Source organism: Colletotrichum chrysophilum (assembly GCF_026319265.1).
Source record: "Colletotrichum chrysophilum strain AFK26 chromosome Unknown scaffold_31, whole genome shotgun sequence".
Lineage (NCBI taxonomy): Eukaryota > Fungi > Ascomycota > Sordariomycetes > Glomerellales > Glomerellaceae > Colletotrichum > Colletotrichum chrysophilum.
Genome location: NW_026517318.1, coordinates 247470 through 264327, shown reverse-complemented (window position 1 = coordinate 264327; position 16858 = coordinate 247470). Strand labels below are relative to the sequence as shown.

The 16858-nt window shown below is 53.1% G+C and overlaps 5 protein-coding genes and 2 non-coding genes across 7 annotated transcripts; 4 read left to right on the top strand and 3 right to left on the bottom strand.

Annotated features, from left to right (window-relative positions):
* The first annotated feature begins 129 nt into the window (after nt 1–129).
* COL26b_004920 lies at nt 130–211 on the top strand. Its single transcript has one exon. It is a non-coding gene; the product is annotated as a tRNA-Ser (tRNA).
* A 738-nt stretch (nt 212–949) lies between these two features.
* COL26b_004919 (uncharacterized protein) lies at nt 950–3013 on the top strand (the record flags this gene model as incomplete). Its single annotated transcript, XM_053177779.1, has 1 exon — nt 950–3013. The coding sequence occupies one exon, from the start codon at nt 950–952 to the stop codon at nt 3011–3013; it is 2064 nt and encodes a 687-aa protein (XP_053038301.1).
* Nucleotides 3014–3231: 218 nt separating this feature from the next.
* COL26b_004918 lies at nt 3232–3313 on the bottom strand. The gene has a single exon. It is a non-coding gene; the product is annotated as a tRNA-Ser (tRNA).
* Nucleotides 3314–3696: 383 nt separating this feature from the next.
* On the bottom strand, nt 3697–8155 carry COL26b_004917 (uncharacterized protein; the record flags this gene model as incomplete). The annotated part of the gene is made up of 2 exons (XM_053177778.1): nt 3697–3907; nt 3981–8155. 2 exons carry the CDS (start codon nt 8153–8155, stop codon nt 3697–3699), a joined length of 4386 nt encoding a protein of 1461 aa, XP_053038300.1.
* A 2821-nt stretch (nt 8156–10976) lies between these two features.
* Nucleotides 10977–12011, top strand: COL26b_004916 (uncharacterized protein; the record flags this gene model as incomplete). Its single annotated transcript, XM_053177777.1, has 1 exon — nt 10977–12011. The coding sequence occupies one exon, from the start codon at nt 10977–10979 to the stop codon at nt 12009–12011; it is 1035 nt and encodes a 344-aa protein (XP_053038299.1).
* Nucleotides 12012–13238: 1227 nt separating this feature from the next.
* On the top strand, nt 13239–14594 carry COL26b_004915 (uncharacterized protein; the record flags this gene model as incomplete). The annotated part of the gene is made up of 1 exon (XM_053177776.1): nt 13239–14594. The coding sequence occupies one exon, from the start codon at nt 13239–13241 to the stop codon at nt 14592–14594; it is 1356 nt and encodes a 451-aa protein (XP_053038298.1).
* Nucleotides 14595–14806: 212 nt separating this feature from the next.
* COL26b_004914 (uncharacterized protein) lies at nt 14807–16628 on the bottom strand (the record flags this gene model as incomplete). Its single annotated transcript, XM_053177775.1, has 2 exons — nt 14807–15760; nt 15813–16628. 2 exons carry the CDS (start codon nt 16626–16628, stop codon nt 14807–14809), a joined length of 1770 nt encoding a protein of 589 aa, XP_053038297.1.
* Between the last annotated feature and the right edge of the window lie 230 nt (nt 16629–16858).

Below are 16858 nucleotides of genomic sequence, written 5' to 3'. Positions count from 1 at the left end.
AGAAGACGTCGTATTTTGCTCGCTTGATTCAGCACTACAAACCACATTTGGTTCCCCTGCTGTCGCATCTTGATGTCCCAGGGGCCCAATCTTCCCCATCCCCGCATAGAAGCGGGTTCATGATCAACCGGCGTTGTGGCAGAGTGGTCTAATGCGCAAGACTAGAAATCTTGTTCCTTCGGGAGCGTCTGTTCGAATCAGGCCAACGTCGAATCCATCTTTTTGACCACTGTCACTAATCACTTGGTGGTTCAGCCACGGCACACCACCACGTCGCCTTTTGGTGGCTAGCACACAATTCAATCTAGGGGGTCGCGTGGTCGGTCATCCAGCCCATTCGGAGGCACACATCCGTGATTGGATTCGTATTTGGGATGAACGGCAATCAACGGCACTGCACAGAAAACCTACCGGCCACCAGCTACGGCCGCTGAGCAGCCTTTCAGTCTCGCTCTCTCTTCCGAGTCGTCCTTCCCCGCCAGAAGCTCCGACGTCCCTGGATTAATCCCCCCCTTTTATCGACGAGCTATGCGACCCAAAACTCGTTAAAGTGCAGGCTAGCAAGGGTGGCGGCACCAAAGGCGAGGGAACTCAAATTTGCCAAGAAGCGACCGAGACAGCGGGATGGAGCCAGCTAAAGGCCCAAATAGTGGGATGACCGGTTAAGGGATGACCCTTGCATTTCGTCTTCAGACTCGACACCGTCGCCTGAAGGTTTTCGGTTCCCTTTCGAAACGTTGGAATTATGACTTGTTCTGTTGTGTGAATAAGCGACAGGACACTCTTCGGTCGGTGACTTGGTCTTCTGTTGCTTGTTTTGTAACGAGAACTTCACAGACTGGACCAACAACGACGAAAGTGGCTTGTAAGACTAGAAGGAGAAACGTCTGAATTTTGGGCTCAGTGAAGGGGGTCGGGATTCAATAACCCCCTTGCAAAATCAATCACGATGCCAGCATTCCTCAGCAGCAACATACAGACCCGGCGTGCGCGGGTGCTGGTCATCACCTTCGTCGCCATCGTCTTTCTGTTCCTGTTCCACAACTCGGGCCTCGGCAGCGATTACCTGCCTGCAGCATACACAGGACAACAGGCCGCCCCAGGAAGCGCGGCGCAGAACCAACAAGCAAGCCAGAACAAGGATGGGAACCTCCCGGCAGCAGCACACGGCGAGCCGGACGCAGCGGGCAACAAGCTCAAAGAAGACGCGGAGGGCGAGGACTCGTACCGCAACAAGGACGGCGAGTTAGCCAAGCAACCCCCCGACGCCGGCCACAAGCCCGCAGATGCATCTGCAGCGGCGAACGCTCCAACGCCGTCCTCCGGCAGAACGCCGCCAGTCGCTCCGGCCGTCCCGCCCCCGGTGTCCACGGAGCCGTGCCCGTCGTATGAGAGCTGGATGCGCACCCGGCCTGGGCCGCTGTCCGAGGGCAAGCGCCAATTCCCGCTCAATCGGCCCCGGCCAGAGTGCCGCACCTTCACGTCCCCGGCTATGGAGGCACTCATCACGCGCATGAAGGGCGTGATCAAGGACCCGGACCTGTACCGCCTGTTTGAGAACGCGTACCCGATGACGCTGGACAGCATGGTCAAGTGGCGCGGCTTCGCCAACGAGACGGACGAGAAGACGGGCGAGACCAAGGTTACGGACATGGAGCTCACGTATGTCATCACCGGCGACATCGACGCGCTGTGGCTGCGCGACTCGGCGTCGCAGGTGTACTCGTACCTGCCGCTGCTGGAGGCGTCCACGGACAAGGACTCGCTCGCCAGTCTCTGGCGCGGGCTGATCAACGCGCATTCGAGGTACATCGTCATCTCGCCATACTGCCACGCCTTCCAGCCGCCGCCCGAGAGCGGCATCCCGCCCACGCACAACGGCGCGTACGTCCACAATCACCCCATGCCCGCCTACGACCCGCAGAAGGTCTTCGACTGCAAGTGGGAGCTCGACTCGCTCGCGAGCTTCCTGCAGCTGTCTTCGGCGTACGCGCAGAAGACTGGTGACTGGGAGTTCTTCGGCAAGTACGTGTGGATGGACGCCGTCGAGGCCGCAGTCACAGCCGCCGGGGCGATGCGGCTGGGTACCTACTCCAAGGAGGGCAAGGTCGAGAAGTCGGCATGGACGTTCACGGGGTGGACGAACCGCGGCAGCGAGACGCTGACCAACGACGGCCTCGGGAACCCGATCAAGGAGAACGGCATGGTGCGCACCGCGTTCCGGCCGTCCGACGACGCGTGCATCTTCCAGTTCCTGGTGCCGGCCAACATGATGTGGGCCAAGTACCTCGAGGACGCGTCGGAGATCATGGCCAAGCTGCCCGGGGAGCGGGCGAAGAACCTGACGGCCGCGATGCGCGACCAGGCGTACGGGATCCGGGAAGGCATCGAGAAGGATGCGATTGTGCACCGGCCTGGGTTCGGCGACATCTTCGCGTATGAGGTGGACGGCTTCGGCGGCGCGAATCTGATGGATGATGCGAACGTGCCGTCGCTGCTGGCCATGCCGCTGTGGAACTTCACCAAGTCCAGCTACAAGGTTCCCGGCCCGCCGAAGGGCGAGAAGCAAAGGGACTACACCGAGATCTACCGCAACACGCGCAAGTACGTCCTCAGCGACGCCAACTCGTACTTCATGCAGGGCCCGGTTATCTCAGCCGTCGGAGGGCCGCACGTGGGGCCAGGGAAGGCGTGGCCGATGGCGGCGGTGATCGCGGCGATGACGGCGTATGATCCGATATCCGGGGTGAAGGACGTCGAGAAGGAGGTGGAGGAGCAGGTGTCGATGATTCTGGACTCGACCGCGGGAACGGGCGTTTTGCATGAGAGCGTGAACAGCTGGAACGAGAACGACTGGACGAGAGCGTGGTTTGGATGGGCTAATGGAGGGTTTGGGGAGTTGGTCTTGAAGATGGAAGAGCAGGAGAAGAAGAACGCAGGGAAGGGGTTACTAGGGAAGAGTTGGCAGGGCGCGTCGACGGGGAAGACAGCGGCGGGCACCCCTTCAAGGTAGCGTTATCGATATATGTACATGAGATAGACCAGAGAAGACGTTGGGCTCTAGCGGTTATGTATCAAGTGGTTTCGCGTTAAAGTAGAAGTCTACCATGGTAAAAAGAGGCAACAATTAACCCCATATCTCATTGCTGAACGCTCGACGAAAAAGAGTTATCTCAAGCACATGATGGAAAGCTGAAAACTCAAGAACGCCAAAAAGTGAAAAAAGAAATCCGACGTTGGCCTGATTCGAACAGACGCTCCCGAAGGAACAAGATTTCTAGTCTTGCGCATTAGACCACTCTGCCACAACGCCGATTGACAAACTCGCCAAAGTTTGTAACCATAGAGCTCAGCCCCGCTCACTCGCTCTGCTTTGGGCCAGGCTCCCGACCCATCCATGCTCTTTTCCTCTTGCTCTTAGATTTTTTCTTCGTTCCGTAGTATCCGTCTGAGACTATTCTTGCGTCAATGGTATGTAACCTGCCCACTGTAGCCAGTCATTCCGTAGACTTGGGTAGTTCAAGCATTTAGAACGCGTCGTGTGTGTAATATTTGTGACGACGCAGGCTTGCGGCAGTATGAAAAATCGATGGGTGAGATTTCCACTGATAAGCAGGTGATAAGTAGCGACTACGAGTAAGTCTCAGTCTTGCAATTGTACGTAAGCTTCGATTATATCTGATTCTAAGCCCCAGGTCACTGGCTGTCCCACAAGTCCCTGAATAATGACTTTGTCTTTAACAGATTCGCCGGGCTTCCAGTCTCAGCAATGTACCCCGACTCCATAACAACTACAACATCAAAATCCATAATGGTGCTCAATTGATGAGCAACAGCAATCACGGTGATATCTTTGAACTCATCCTGGATGGTTTGTTTCATCATGCTCGCTGTATGCTGATCAACGCTGGAAGGCAAAGTCAGTTCGTTCCGTCGAAAGAAATGCATCCTTGGAAGTCATTATGATGGATTCAACTAACCTGCTTGTGGCTTCATCCATGAGTACAACGTTACTTGGATTTAAGATTGCCCGGGACAAAGCCAGCAATTGCTTCTGACCCTGACTAAGATTGTCCAACGTAGCTGCGGCATGCAGCCCGCCAGCGTCCTCAATGACTTGCCACATCTGAACCTTCTCCACCGCTAAGCGCAGAGCTTCATCAGACAGAACCCCGGATGGATCGAGATTCCTGGCCACAGTTGCATGGAAGAAGAACGGCTCTTGGGGGATCGTGTTGATTGCAGATCGCACATCTGATGGATGGACCGAACCAATATCGACGGCATCAATGTGAATCGATCCTGAAGCAAGCTCAGCCATTCTCGTCAAGGCTGCGATCAAGGTGCTTTTACCGCTGCCGCTGCGCCCACAGATGGCAACCTTTTGGCCGGAAGTTATGTGAAGGGTGAAGTCCCTCAGTGCGAAACTGGCGTTTTCGGTGCCAGGCGGCACATAGCTCACAGTTGCTGCGTCGAAGCTGACGGAGCCCTCCTGCGGCCAACCAGGGCGTGGCGTTTCGTATACAGCTATGTCACCGCTAGGATGGCTTTCGGAAGGTGTCTCTTTCTCAAAAGCCTTGATGCGGGAGATTGCAGTAAGGGACGTCTCCAGATTAGTGTAGTTGATGACGATCATTTTAAGCTCTTGACTGAGAGACATTAGCTGGATAAGGGCAACTCCCAGCAAGCCTCCCAATGTAGCTGACATCTTCGGCGCAATCGCGGCCACAAGAATTGCGACCGTCGCAATTATTAGTTCCAGGACAGGCTGCAGCCACCTCTGAACCATGTATAAGAGATACACAGGCTTCTGAGATGCATCGACTAGGTCATGATTTGCCTCGATGGATTGTGCGGGCCAGCCAAAGGCGCGAATGGTGGCCAAGCCCTGCACCGTCTCTAGCAGATTTGTCTGCAGCGGACTTCTTGCCTCAAGATCAAGGAAGCGGAGCTGTCGGGAGGTTTTCAGATAGAAGCTTTGAACAAAGTACAATGCGGTCAGTAGAAAAGGATAGGCAATAGCGACGTAGGGTGCCGCGACCGCTATCAAGATCATCTGCACCACGGCCACGAGACCTGCCGAAAGAGTTTCTAAAAGGGACATCGGGAAGTCGCCGTCCACAAGAATGATGTCCTGGGAGAACCGATTCGTCGTGATACCAGTGTCGACTGCACTGAAAAAGGATTGTGGGGCCCATATCATCGCCTTGAGTAAGACGTGGTGGAGTGAAGTTCCGGCTTTGACAGCGAGAGTCGTGAGTGAGAAGCCGGAGAACAGAGCGAGGAATGCCAGCGCAAGCACCTGAAAGGCAGCGTAGACTCCCAGATAATAGCCGTTCTGGACGCCATGGGGAGATAATGTCGATACGGCCGAGGACCAAAAGTTAAGCCAGACGGTGCCAATTGTTGAGAAGACAGCCCAGCCACAGGTAAGAGCCACGAACACCACGACTCGCCAGAAGCCGATGTGAGACGCCAGATACTCGTAGATAGACGCGTCTCCAAGTCTTCGTGTCAAGTCATCTGCTGGCTCGTCAGAAGACAAGTCATCGTTTCCAGCTGCAAGCGGCTGATGGGCCTCGTGTCCGTCTCTGCCGGCCTCGTCTCTAGTACCTTCGCGAAGCACGTCGCCACTTGCGCTGCTCTTTTCCTGGATCACGAGTGATTTGATGTAAGAAGACTGTTCCCGTAGCTGTTCATACGTTCCCGCCTCAGCTACGCGTCCGTCAAGGCCTAGGACTATTATGTGGTCTGTTCGAGGGAGAAGGGAGACGTCGTGCGTGCAAAGAACAACGGTGCAGCCACTCTGACGTCGTAAGCCTTGAGGACCCATCGTACGTTCGAAGACCTTGACTTTAGTAGTTGCATCAAGACCGGAAAGAACGTCGTCGAAAATGGCTATTTGCTTTCGTGCATAGAGTGCCCGGGCTATTGCGACCCTCTGTTGCTGTCCGCCGCTCAAGCGGGTGCCTTTGCTACCAACGTTGGTATCTCTGCCTTTTGGAAGAGCTGCAATGTCGTTCTCCAAGTCCACAGCATGTACGACCGACTCCAGCCAGGTGCTATCGAAGCTGGAGAAGCCCGTAATGTTATCAAGGAGGGTGCCGTACATGATGAATGGTTCTTGGCCACAGAAGGCAATACCCGTGTTTGCACTTTCACGGACAGAGTCGAATATCTGAAGGTTTCCTCGGAAATATGGCAGCTCACTAATCATGACCCTGGCTAAAGTACTTTTACCGCTTGCCACAGGCCCGATGATCACGGTCAGCTGCGAAGCTGGGATGTTGATGTTGACATTTGTCAGAACTGGCTTGGTCTCTGACCATCCAAGCTCGCCAGCACGAATGACCACAGCGCTTCTAGGTTCGGCGAGAGACGAATCTTCAGGTTGGACCACGGAACTGCTCAGGGAAAAGTTAGTCTTCCTTGGCTCGGCATGAAGATACTTCTCCACTCTCTTCAGGCACCCAAGTGATAACACAAATAGCGGGATCGCCTGGAACAACCACACCAACGGCTGCGTCATTAGCTGTAGCAAACCAAGGGACGTGAAAGCTTTGACGGTATCCAGGTGCTTGCCAGCACTTTGCGCCTGTAGTACAAAAACCAGGAACGTGAAGACAGGAGACAAAAGCAGCGGCAGAAATGCGATCGTGGCAGTGAGTACCTCGATGTGGCGAAAGTGTCTAGCAGCGTGGAGCTCTGCCTTCCTCAGCTCCTGGAGCAGATCGTACACACTTCCCGACAGTCCGAGTAGCTTGATGCTCTTCATCCCCGCCACAGCTCTTGCGGTAATGGCAACGCGCTCTTGGGTCGCTTCCATCCACGAGACCTGGGCTTTGTCCGCGAACGCACTCATCAACATTGAGCCGAGGCTTGACAAGGTCGCAACGACTGCCGGGGCCACGCAGGCTATCCCAAGCTCCCGATACAGCAGCCAAACCGAGATGGCAACTTGCACGGTGTTGGCCCATAGCTCGTGGACATCTTTGAAGCCTGCAATAATGCGTTCCATATCGGTACTAACCAGAGGTACAGCTGCGGTCGTGTCGCAACGAGCAGGATCCACAGCAAGCGTCTTCTCGTATACAGCTGCCAGAATGCACCCGCGCAACTTGACGAGAGACTTGTACGTCAGACGCCAGTAGATACATCCCGAGATGGCTATGCCAAGATAAACGAGCCCGTAAGTAATGATGAAGGCGTAGCCGGTATTGCCAACAAAGGTTGCTTCGCCAGCGAGATAACGAAGGAACTTGCGCAGCAGTAGGGGTTGGCAGAGTGTAAAAGCGACTTGAGCTAGACGCGGCATGACTGGCGCCATGATTGACCATCTAAGGGCTTTGACGAGCACAAGAGGAAGGCTGGCGGGTCGTCTGTTTTGCTTGTTCCATATTGTTCCAAAGACGCGGGATAGATGTGCTGTGCCTAGTCCCTCGCTCAGCGGGTCAAGATCCGTGGGTGCCAGGAGTGTCTTCCGGCCCTTTAGCAAGATACCCCGAAGCCATATGAGGAGGCTACGACTGAATACGCCGGCCGTTTCTTCGGGAGTTTTGTGTCGCCATTCTGGGAGCAGAAGACTCCGCTTCTCAATCGCTTCCAGCACCAGAAGACCGCTTTTGATGAGCAACGCAGCGGTGAACTCGGCAGGTATGAGCAGAACACTAGTTCCCTCATCGTTCGCCTTCAACCAAAGTGTACGCGTCTGCACGGCATCAAAACTCAACGAGACGAGCAGGTAGACGTTGAGCAGCGTTGATGGGCGTGGCGAGTAAGAATGTTCGAGCCAGGACAATATTCCAAGCGCGAAGACATCCACCAATTTTAGGATAGCCGCCGTAATGCTGGCTCTTGTCCCGTAAAGTCCTGAATGTGCGTTGATCCATGAGACGAGAAGAGCGACTTCGATCGCGCCGTAGCAGGCGACCGCGCTGAGCTTCGCCCATCGCAGCCATGTGCCCACGACGACTCTCTGGCTCTTCTTCTGTCTCGTAAACAGGACCCAGAGGCGGGTGGCGGCCAAAAGAAGAAACAGGCCAGACGGTACAGCGGAAAAGATGGTTTGCTCGAAGAGCAGCGAGAAGTCGAAGTCTCCCCTGCAGCCATGGATAGGACCGAATTCCGAATCGGCGCAGGCGGATGAGTTGGCCATGTTGCGCCCCGAATTGAATGTTTGTCTGGCTTCCCGTCAGTCTCAGTGGATCGAGGATTTGCAATTGAAGGATGAGAGAGAGGTTGAAATTCTTACCAACAGCCAACAAGATGAATTGACCGTAACCCATGTCTCTTCCGCGGATAAACGGCAGGGCACTCACCCCCTGGAAGAAGCATGCATAACTTGAAAAGGGATCCACCTTGGCCATCGGTCAGCCGTTTAAGGCAGGAGGATAGACATGCTCATCAGTACAAAGATCCAATGCTGTGTTTGACATGCACTGGCTGACCAACACAGCGCTTGCATAACATCTCAGTGCCACGACTAATCCTGGGGCGTATTATGTGCGTTATTGCGAACACATCCTATGGCCACAATGAGCTTCGCTCGTGCGATTGTTTTGGATCAGCACTATCCAGCACGATCGGTCATGCAGAAGACCAAACCAACTGGTGATGAGATGAGTTACACCAGTTGCCCAGCTAGCTATCCAGACCAACCATTTTTCTAGCAGCAACTAATAAAGCGGAACAAAAGCGCTTGTGGAGTTATGACGTTCGTAGCACCCGTTCCGGGGCATATTGTATCAAGTCGGACGATTTAGTCTTCAACCCCATCACGAATAGCAGCTCATCAAACACGCGAATGAACTAGCACACATAACACATTCATCTCTGACATGCACCAAGGCCAATTCAAGGTCCATAGTACCCATGTGTAGTCACGTGACTCACATGTGCGGCTGCGCCGCATTTGCAGCCATGACCAAAAGCCCAACGGCGACGAAACAAGCGTGGCAATCCACAACAAACACCTCTTCCACTCCTTGCCAAATTTCGACATCATCTCCATTTCAGACAACCCAAGAAGATCATGTTTTTCCAAACACATGTGCCCCGTCTTTGCCTGGCCTTGCTTCTCATAGTCGAGGCCACCGCAGCAGCAGTATCATCGTCGCATCCAGCGGTGCCTGGCGTTGGTTTCAGTCTCACTCCAAACTGTGGGTACGAGACCTCAAAAAAGTCCACGTGTGGAACGAATTTCATTGACTTATTATGTTAGAATTGCAGCCATCTACTTCCAGAACGGGTCTCACGTAGAAATGGCTCGGATCGAGGGTAGCCCAGCGTACAAGTCTTTTATGCGCAAACGCGACAATGCAACATCTATCGTTGAAGGCTTACCTGGCACATCCTTGCTGCGCAACACCGTGTGCCTTCCATTGCAGCCGCTCGGCCTCGCCATCTGCGAGAGAGACCCGGACTTCGACAGTTGCCAGGGCCTTTTGCGGAGTCTACAGTCATCGGTCGCGTCTTACCTAGGCACGACATTTTGTTACGCCGGCGTGGTCGTCCCTGACCACACTTGGCAGTATCAAGACTACATCATCAACAAAGCAATTCAATCAGTCGGCCTCGGTCTAACCCACCGGGTCTTGAGCGCTGTGAAGTTGGTTATGTGGGCGAACCACATTAATAACCCAGACACACCGCGTTACGAAACGCAAGCTGTTCTAGTAGTAGATTACAGCGACTCTGGACTGAATGTTAATGTATTCGCCGACGACGAAGGAGTTGCGGACGTTTTACGTCAAGTCTACGACCAGCAGCTCGGCGCGGATCGTCGGGAACAGCCCGGCCATTTTCAGGCCGTCAAAGACTTACTCACAGATGTTACTAAGGTCCCATTGGGCCACGATCTTTACGGACACCCCATGCCAGATAAGATTCAACGAGTTGTTCTTTATGGCGATGCGGTGATGGACGGAGGATTCCTTGACATCTTGAAGGCTGTTGTTGGTGAAGACGTGGTTAACAACGCCCACTCCTTCGAACCAGTCTTCGCCGCTGCGGTTGGTATGGCAACGTCTTCTTTCCAGAGCATGAACTGGTTGGACTTCAACGTGGAGCCTACTTTCGGATGTCGCTGGCGATCGAGGCTCTATGATGCCCCGAGTGAGGAACTTTAGCCACATCAACACATATTCTGGTCATTGGAAGAATATATCCCTGCCTTTCCTGTGCTTAAACACCGACGTTTTCAAATACGTTCACTAGCACCGTCGTCATCTTAATCGTTACCGCTGTTATTGTCGCCGCCCTTATCACTTTCCCTCCTATTATCATCCTCATTGTAATCACGAAGTGCACCGCAAGCATTGCCGCCCAGACTCAGGAAAATTAGGCTGTCTCTACGAGAAAGCATTCCGTTGAGTGTCAGGAACAAAATGGATTCTATATGCGGTAGCAATCATATGCGGTCGTATGCGAAGAAGGCAGCGGGGAAGCGTGGAGCCCCAGGATTAGTCCGGAGCCGTCGGAATTGCGGACTACTCCGTGATGTACCGGCCGGCATTCCCGTTGTCGCCGAGGCCGAGCAAACATTTGCGTAGTTTTCACCATGGAACGCTAACTTGAATGGAGCCTCTTCGGTCCCGTTTGCTGGGGAGGCGCTCAATGGCCTATGGGTCCTGACGTGCTCACCTTGTCCTTGATATCCACCTCTTCCCATTCGCAATCAAGTGCCAAGATTCTAGGAGTACTGGATAACAGGTTCACGGAAATAAAACAACTTACGGACTTCAGCCGGACTTAAGATTTATCTTTTGCCCATCGCAGATCCTGCCAAGCAAATCATACGGTTGATAGTTGTGACCTTTGAACTTCCAGCGATCTAGTGACTGGGCTGCATAAATTCTGCAAAGACCCAAAGTTCCGTATCGAAAACCACATTACTACCATTTCATGCTTGAAATCTAAGATCTTCACACATTCCCAACACTCCGCCTTTTTCCATTTACCTTCTCCCGATACTTAGCATGTCTGGCAACCCGGGCACCGTCCTGATTACCGGCGCAAACGGCTATCTAGGGCTCCACGTCATTGACCAGGCTTTGAAGCGGGGATACAATGTCCGAGGAACAGTTCGGTCCCAGAAAGCTGCAGACAAAGTCCGCGCGACTTTCCCAAACGACTATGGCTCCAGGTTGATGACCATCTCCATCGAAGACCTCACCAAGCCCGAGCTCTTTCACGACGCCTTCGACCAAACAACAATAGGCGTCATTCACGTCGCCAGTCCTGTTCACGGCCAAGTCGAAGACAATGTACGCGACATGTTGAATCCTGCCATCAAGAGTGCCACGGGAATCTTGGAAGCCAGCAAGCTGTACGGCGGTGCTGCTTTGAAGCGTGTGGTTCACGTTTCTTCCTTGGCGGCGATGCTTGACAACTCCAAAGACCCTCGTATCGGATACGTCTATGACGAGTCTGACTGGAACCCAACGACATTTGCAGAGGCCGCGTCTCTCAAAGATCGTGCAGCTCTTTACTTGGCATCAAAGGCGCTTTCGGAAAAGGCAGTTTGGGCATGGATGAAGGACAACCAGACCAATTTCGATCTCAGCTGCTTGAACCCTGCCCTAGTCCTGGGTCCTCACCTAGAGGAGATTGACAACTTGGACGAAATTACGTCAACTTCCAAGCTTCTTTGGCAACTCATGGACGCTAAGGAAATCCCGGAACTACAGTGGGCCGGAGTTGTAGACGTGCGTGACACGGCTGCTATGCTTGTTGCGGCTGTGAATACACCTGCGGCTGGTGGCCAGAGATTCCTGCTCGGGTATCACTTTGACTGGCAGACTGCCGCTGATGCAGCCAGGGAAGCTTTGCCGGAGGTCAAGAATCGAGTTCCCGGTGGTAGACCGGGAACCGGTAAAACGAAGGCTCTGGAAAACTTGTATCAGGTTGACGGGACCAAAATTGTGGAGGTTCTGGGTGTTGAGTACCGTCCGCTGCAGGCAACTGTAAAAGACACATTGCAGCAGTTCCTTGAGATAGAAAGCCGCCAGTAGGAAGGTTCCTAGATAGCCTCACAAGACTTCCTTTATTCTTACAACCTCTCGGCGTGATCCAAAGTGATAGGCAAACGCCCCAAGCTCCCAAAGACATTTACTATGGCTAGTGTTATAAACGGCTTGCAACGGCGAGAACGACTGTGTAACCTCGTTGTGGCGTATGAACCCGCCTCAAAGCCATGGTAAGAACGAACCCTGTGGCCATTCAACCAGCCTGTCAGTGTTGTCAATTCTTGGCAAACAAACCCAAACCTAGTCAGTGCAACTGTAGTGATGCGCGCAGGGATCGGGTTTAGACTTTGAGTTAAGATAATCCCGACCCCCTCACACGGGAGCAAGCGAATCACGGAGTTAGCGGAATGCAACACTCACAACAGCCGGCAGGTAGTAAACACTATCTGCTGATGTGGTATAGACTTGCAGTTGTTTAAAGCGACTGAGAGATTATCGCGCCAATGCCGCAGTGCTGATAACGTGGGGCATGGTACATTGGACTAACCTCGAAGCCGATTTAATTACCGTCTGGGGAAAACATGACTTGGCGAACAAAGGCACGGAAGCTTCGGTAAACTCGTGGCATCATTAGGGACACAAAGGGAGAATTCGTGAAATGTTAAAAGCCAGAAGAAACGCTTTACTTCCTGTCAATTTGGCTGACCGCGAGAACCATCCAACCTAGATCTAAACCTAGAGCTTGCCAGATCGATATCCGAAATGAACTTTTCTTATCTCTTGATTTTCTTCCTTTTGTACTTCAACGGAGCTCTTTCGGAAACTTCAGAGGTTCCTGAGACATATGAGTACATTGTGGTGGGATCCGGTCCAGGTGGTGGTCCGCTCGCTGCCAACCTGGCCCGAGAAGGCCACACAGTGTTACTCGTTGAAGCTGGGGATGACCAAGCAGACAACATCAATTCATACATGGTCTACAATAATACACCGGCCATCAACGATCCCTTAACGCGATGGGACTTCTTCGTAACGCGAGATACGCCAGAAATTGACAGCGTCTATGATTTCACCACTTGGAACACAACCGACGGCGACTTTTACGTTGGGTTGGATCCACCTTCTGGTTCTGCGCGACTTGGCGTCTACTATCCACGAGCTGGTGTACTTGGCGGCTGCGCTATGCATAACGCGGCTACGATCTCTTTGCCTGCAGATGTGGACTGGCAGGACATCGCCGATCTGACTGGGGATGAGACATGGTCACCAGCAAACATGCGCAAGTATCTTGTCAGACTAGAGCGATGCAACTACCTTGTCAACGGAAGTACTGCATCTCACGGTTTCACGGGATACATCGATACTTCTCAGAGTGACTATTCCTGGGCTCTCAACGAATCGGATGTGTCTACATTGGCTTTACATGCTTCTACAGCTCTCGGGTTTCCGCCAGGAATTAACTTCACTGAGCTTGCTGGGTTACTCGGGAGGGACATCAACTCGGACGATGCGGAACGCGATAACCTCCTCGGGGTGTTTACCCCTCACACCCACTCTCGCAATGGTGTGCGATCCAGTCCAAGTAACTACATTCGGGCGACCGTGGGTGACGAGAGAAAGTTCCCATTGACACTCCAGCTAAATACCCTTGCGACGAAGATCATATTCGACCAGCCCGCAGATGGAAACACCGCGCCACGGGCGGTTGGAGTAGAGTACCTTCAAGGTCAAAGCCTCTACTCAAGAGATCCTCGCCATGATCCTTCCCAGGTCGGTGTACCTGGCAAAGCCTTTGCGTCGAAAGAGGTCATCATCTCTGGCGGTGTCTTCAACACCCCGCAACTTCTCAAACTTAGCGGGGTCGGCCCAGCGGACGAGCTGGAAAAGTTTGACATCCCTCTCATCGAAGACCTTCCCGGTGTCGGCATCAACATGCACGACAACCTCGAGGGAGTCATCTACGGCACGTTCGAAAAGCCAGTGGTTGGATTCTGGGATATGTTCATGCGGACCTCAGTTGCCGAGCGCACGCGGGATATACACTTCTACTGCGGGAGCTTCAACTTCATGGGTTTCTTCCCCGGTATGCCGGGTTGGGCGGAGAACGAATTTGAGTGTGGCTTCATGCAGCTCCATCCGCGAAACATCAACGGCACCGTCAAGCTAAGATCCACCGATCCCCGTGAGGCTCCCAACATACATCTTGGGTTCTTCTCTCAAGGCGATGACGCAGACCTTGACTCTATGGTAGAGGCCATCACCCTTGCGAGGTCTGTTCTTACCAACCTGACAGACAACTCATTCACTGAGCACCGACCTTGTCGTCAAGGTGCTACGAGCTGCACGAACGAGGAGCAAAAGGCTTTTCTTCGAGTCCAGACATACTCCCATCATGTTACTGGATCCTGTGCAATCGGGGCGGATGATGATCCGATGGCTGTGTTGGACTCCAAGTTCCGAGTTCGTGGGGTACAAGGGCTTCGAGTCGTTGATGGGTCCGTCTTTCCGGTCCAGCCGGGAGAGGTGCCGACCCTGGCTACTTTCATGGTCAGCGAGAAAGCATTGGGTGATATTCTTGCGGATGCTCAGAGGACTTTCATAAGGAACTTCGAAGGTCCCATCTTTTCTTGAATCTTCGTTCGAGTGGCCACAATCAAAATGAATGCTTTCTATCCAAGCGAAAGCACTAAGGTCGTATCAGAAGATGTTTGTAATATTAAGCTATTATATACAATGAACATCAATCGCAGGAACAAGATAGCGCGCACAGGTATACTATGCAAAAACTTTCAACAGACACATTAACACCCGCGGACATTATCGGGCGCGATAAAGTTCTACACCTAGAACCAATGGAACTCTCCCAAAGCAGGAAGCATGTATTCCACGTCTCTGGAGTTGAGAATGGAGGTGCAGTTTTCCTTATCAGCAGGAATTGTCGGGTGGCATGTGGACTCGCAGACGGTACCGCTCTCTGGCAGCTTGCCTTCCGAAAAGTACTCCCGAACAATCTTTACAAGACACTCGCTTGGGTTGGAAGTTGCTCCATGTCCAGAAGTCTCTTGAATAACGACAGCGGATCCAGGATGCCCCTCTGACACATGGAAGGCGTTTCTGAGAGGGGTAATTGGGTCGTAGCGGCTGGAGGTGATCAAAAGCGGCGCGGCGGGTGCGTTAGTGTCGTTGGCATTTGCTGCAGGGCTGGTGTAAGGTCCGGTGAAAGGGTAGGACGGGCGGAGCTTGCGGCCAGCACAAGCGATTGGGATTGCTCCCGACACGCCAGTGCCGGTTGTCTCGGATTGGTTCTTCAGGTAGGCTACGACCTCTTCATAGAAGGAAATGTTGCGATCAACCACCTCATCAACGATGTCGGAGCAGAGAACGCCTGCCAAGACATCCGTGTCCCAGTTGTACTGGGGAAGCTCATCATCATCGGAAGCGTCGCACACGAGTTTGATCGAGTCCGAGGGAAGGAATGCCGTGAGAATGGAGTAGTTGCCATTCATAAGAGCGCCGAGACCGAGAGCAAGCGTCTCGAATGAGGTCAATGGACCGTACAACATGGAAAAGATCGCTTGGCGGATAATGGGTGATGTAAGCATATACGGCCGGTCGTTGAAAGAAAAGGACACCGGCGTGTTATCCATGTCGTCAATGACGTCAGCGACACGAGCCTTGATGTCTGCGCCGGACTTGTCAGATGATTCAATCAGAGGACAATCTTCCCCAGATTCAAAGCAGAGCTCGTAAAATTGGTCAACAATCTTCTCGGCATCGTTGATGTCGTTGCGGAAGGTCTGGGAAGACAGTTAGCATCGCATGAATGCACTAAAGAAAGCATAGACTTACGCCAGCAGAGAAATCATCAGCATCAACCACAGCGTCAATCCACATTCTCTCAATACGCTCAGGAAACATGGAAGCAAATGTGTTGCCCAGGAACGTTCCGTACGAGATGCCAATGTAGTTAAGGCGAGCTGCCTCAGCATCCTTAGGCTTAGCCTTGCCTGACTCCTTCCAACGCAGGTCGTCAATGCGATCGATAATCTCCACCATGTCGCGAGCAACGGACGCGGTGTTCATGTGACCCCAGATGCTATCAGCACCATTTTCTTCGCAGAGAGCACTCTGAGCAGAAGCGCTCGCCCAATGATAGCCAATGGCGTCATCGATGGGTGGAAGATTGGAAGTGCGCTCCTGAGAAAGCCTCCGGGCGAACTGGTCTCCCTTGAAGCAGTCGGCGTGTGGTGTGCTCGTGTTAACTCCACGTGGGTCGAAGCCGATGATTTCGTAGTTCTCGCCAATCACCTTCTGCAAGCCGGGACCCCAGGAGTAGGCAAAAGCGGTACCGGAACCGCTCGGTCCGCCGGGGTTGATGAGGACGCTGCCGGCGAAAGATGGGTCGTCATCCGGGACTGCGGCCGGAAGCTTGACAATACCGATGGCAGCGGTGCTGTTTTTGGTTGGATTTGCCCAGTCGAGTGGAACTTCGAGACGGGCGCATTGGAAGCCGCTACCACAGTCGTAGTATTGCAGGTCTTTGGTCGGTTTTGTGTCGACCCAACTGAACGCTTTTGTTGAGTTTGTGCCCCTCGTAGACAGAGGCAGAGAGACTGCCTGGGTGAGGCTGACAAGAGAGCAAGCCAATAGAAGAGAAGACACCATCGCGACGAATCAGTTAGATATCGATTGCAATTCCTCTTCTATGTTGATGACAGGGAAAATGAAGAAAAATTGGGTTTTAGTTGTCGTATTAGCGTGATGGACTTGTGTTAACATCAACAACAAACTGGAGGCAGCACGAGGTATTTCAACAAATTGACAAAATTCTCCCTCAACGACCTATTCTCCATTTTGTGATGCTCAGCTTGGCGTACAGTCAGTTTCGTAGCCAC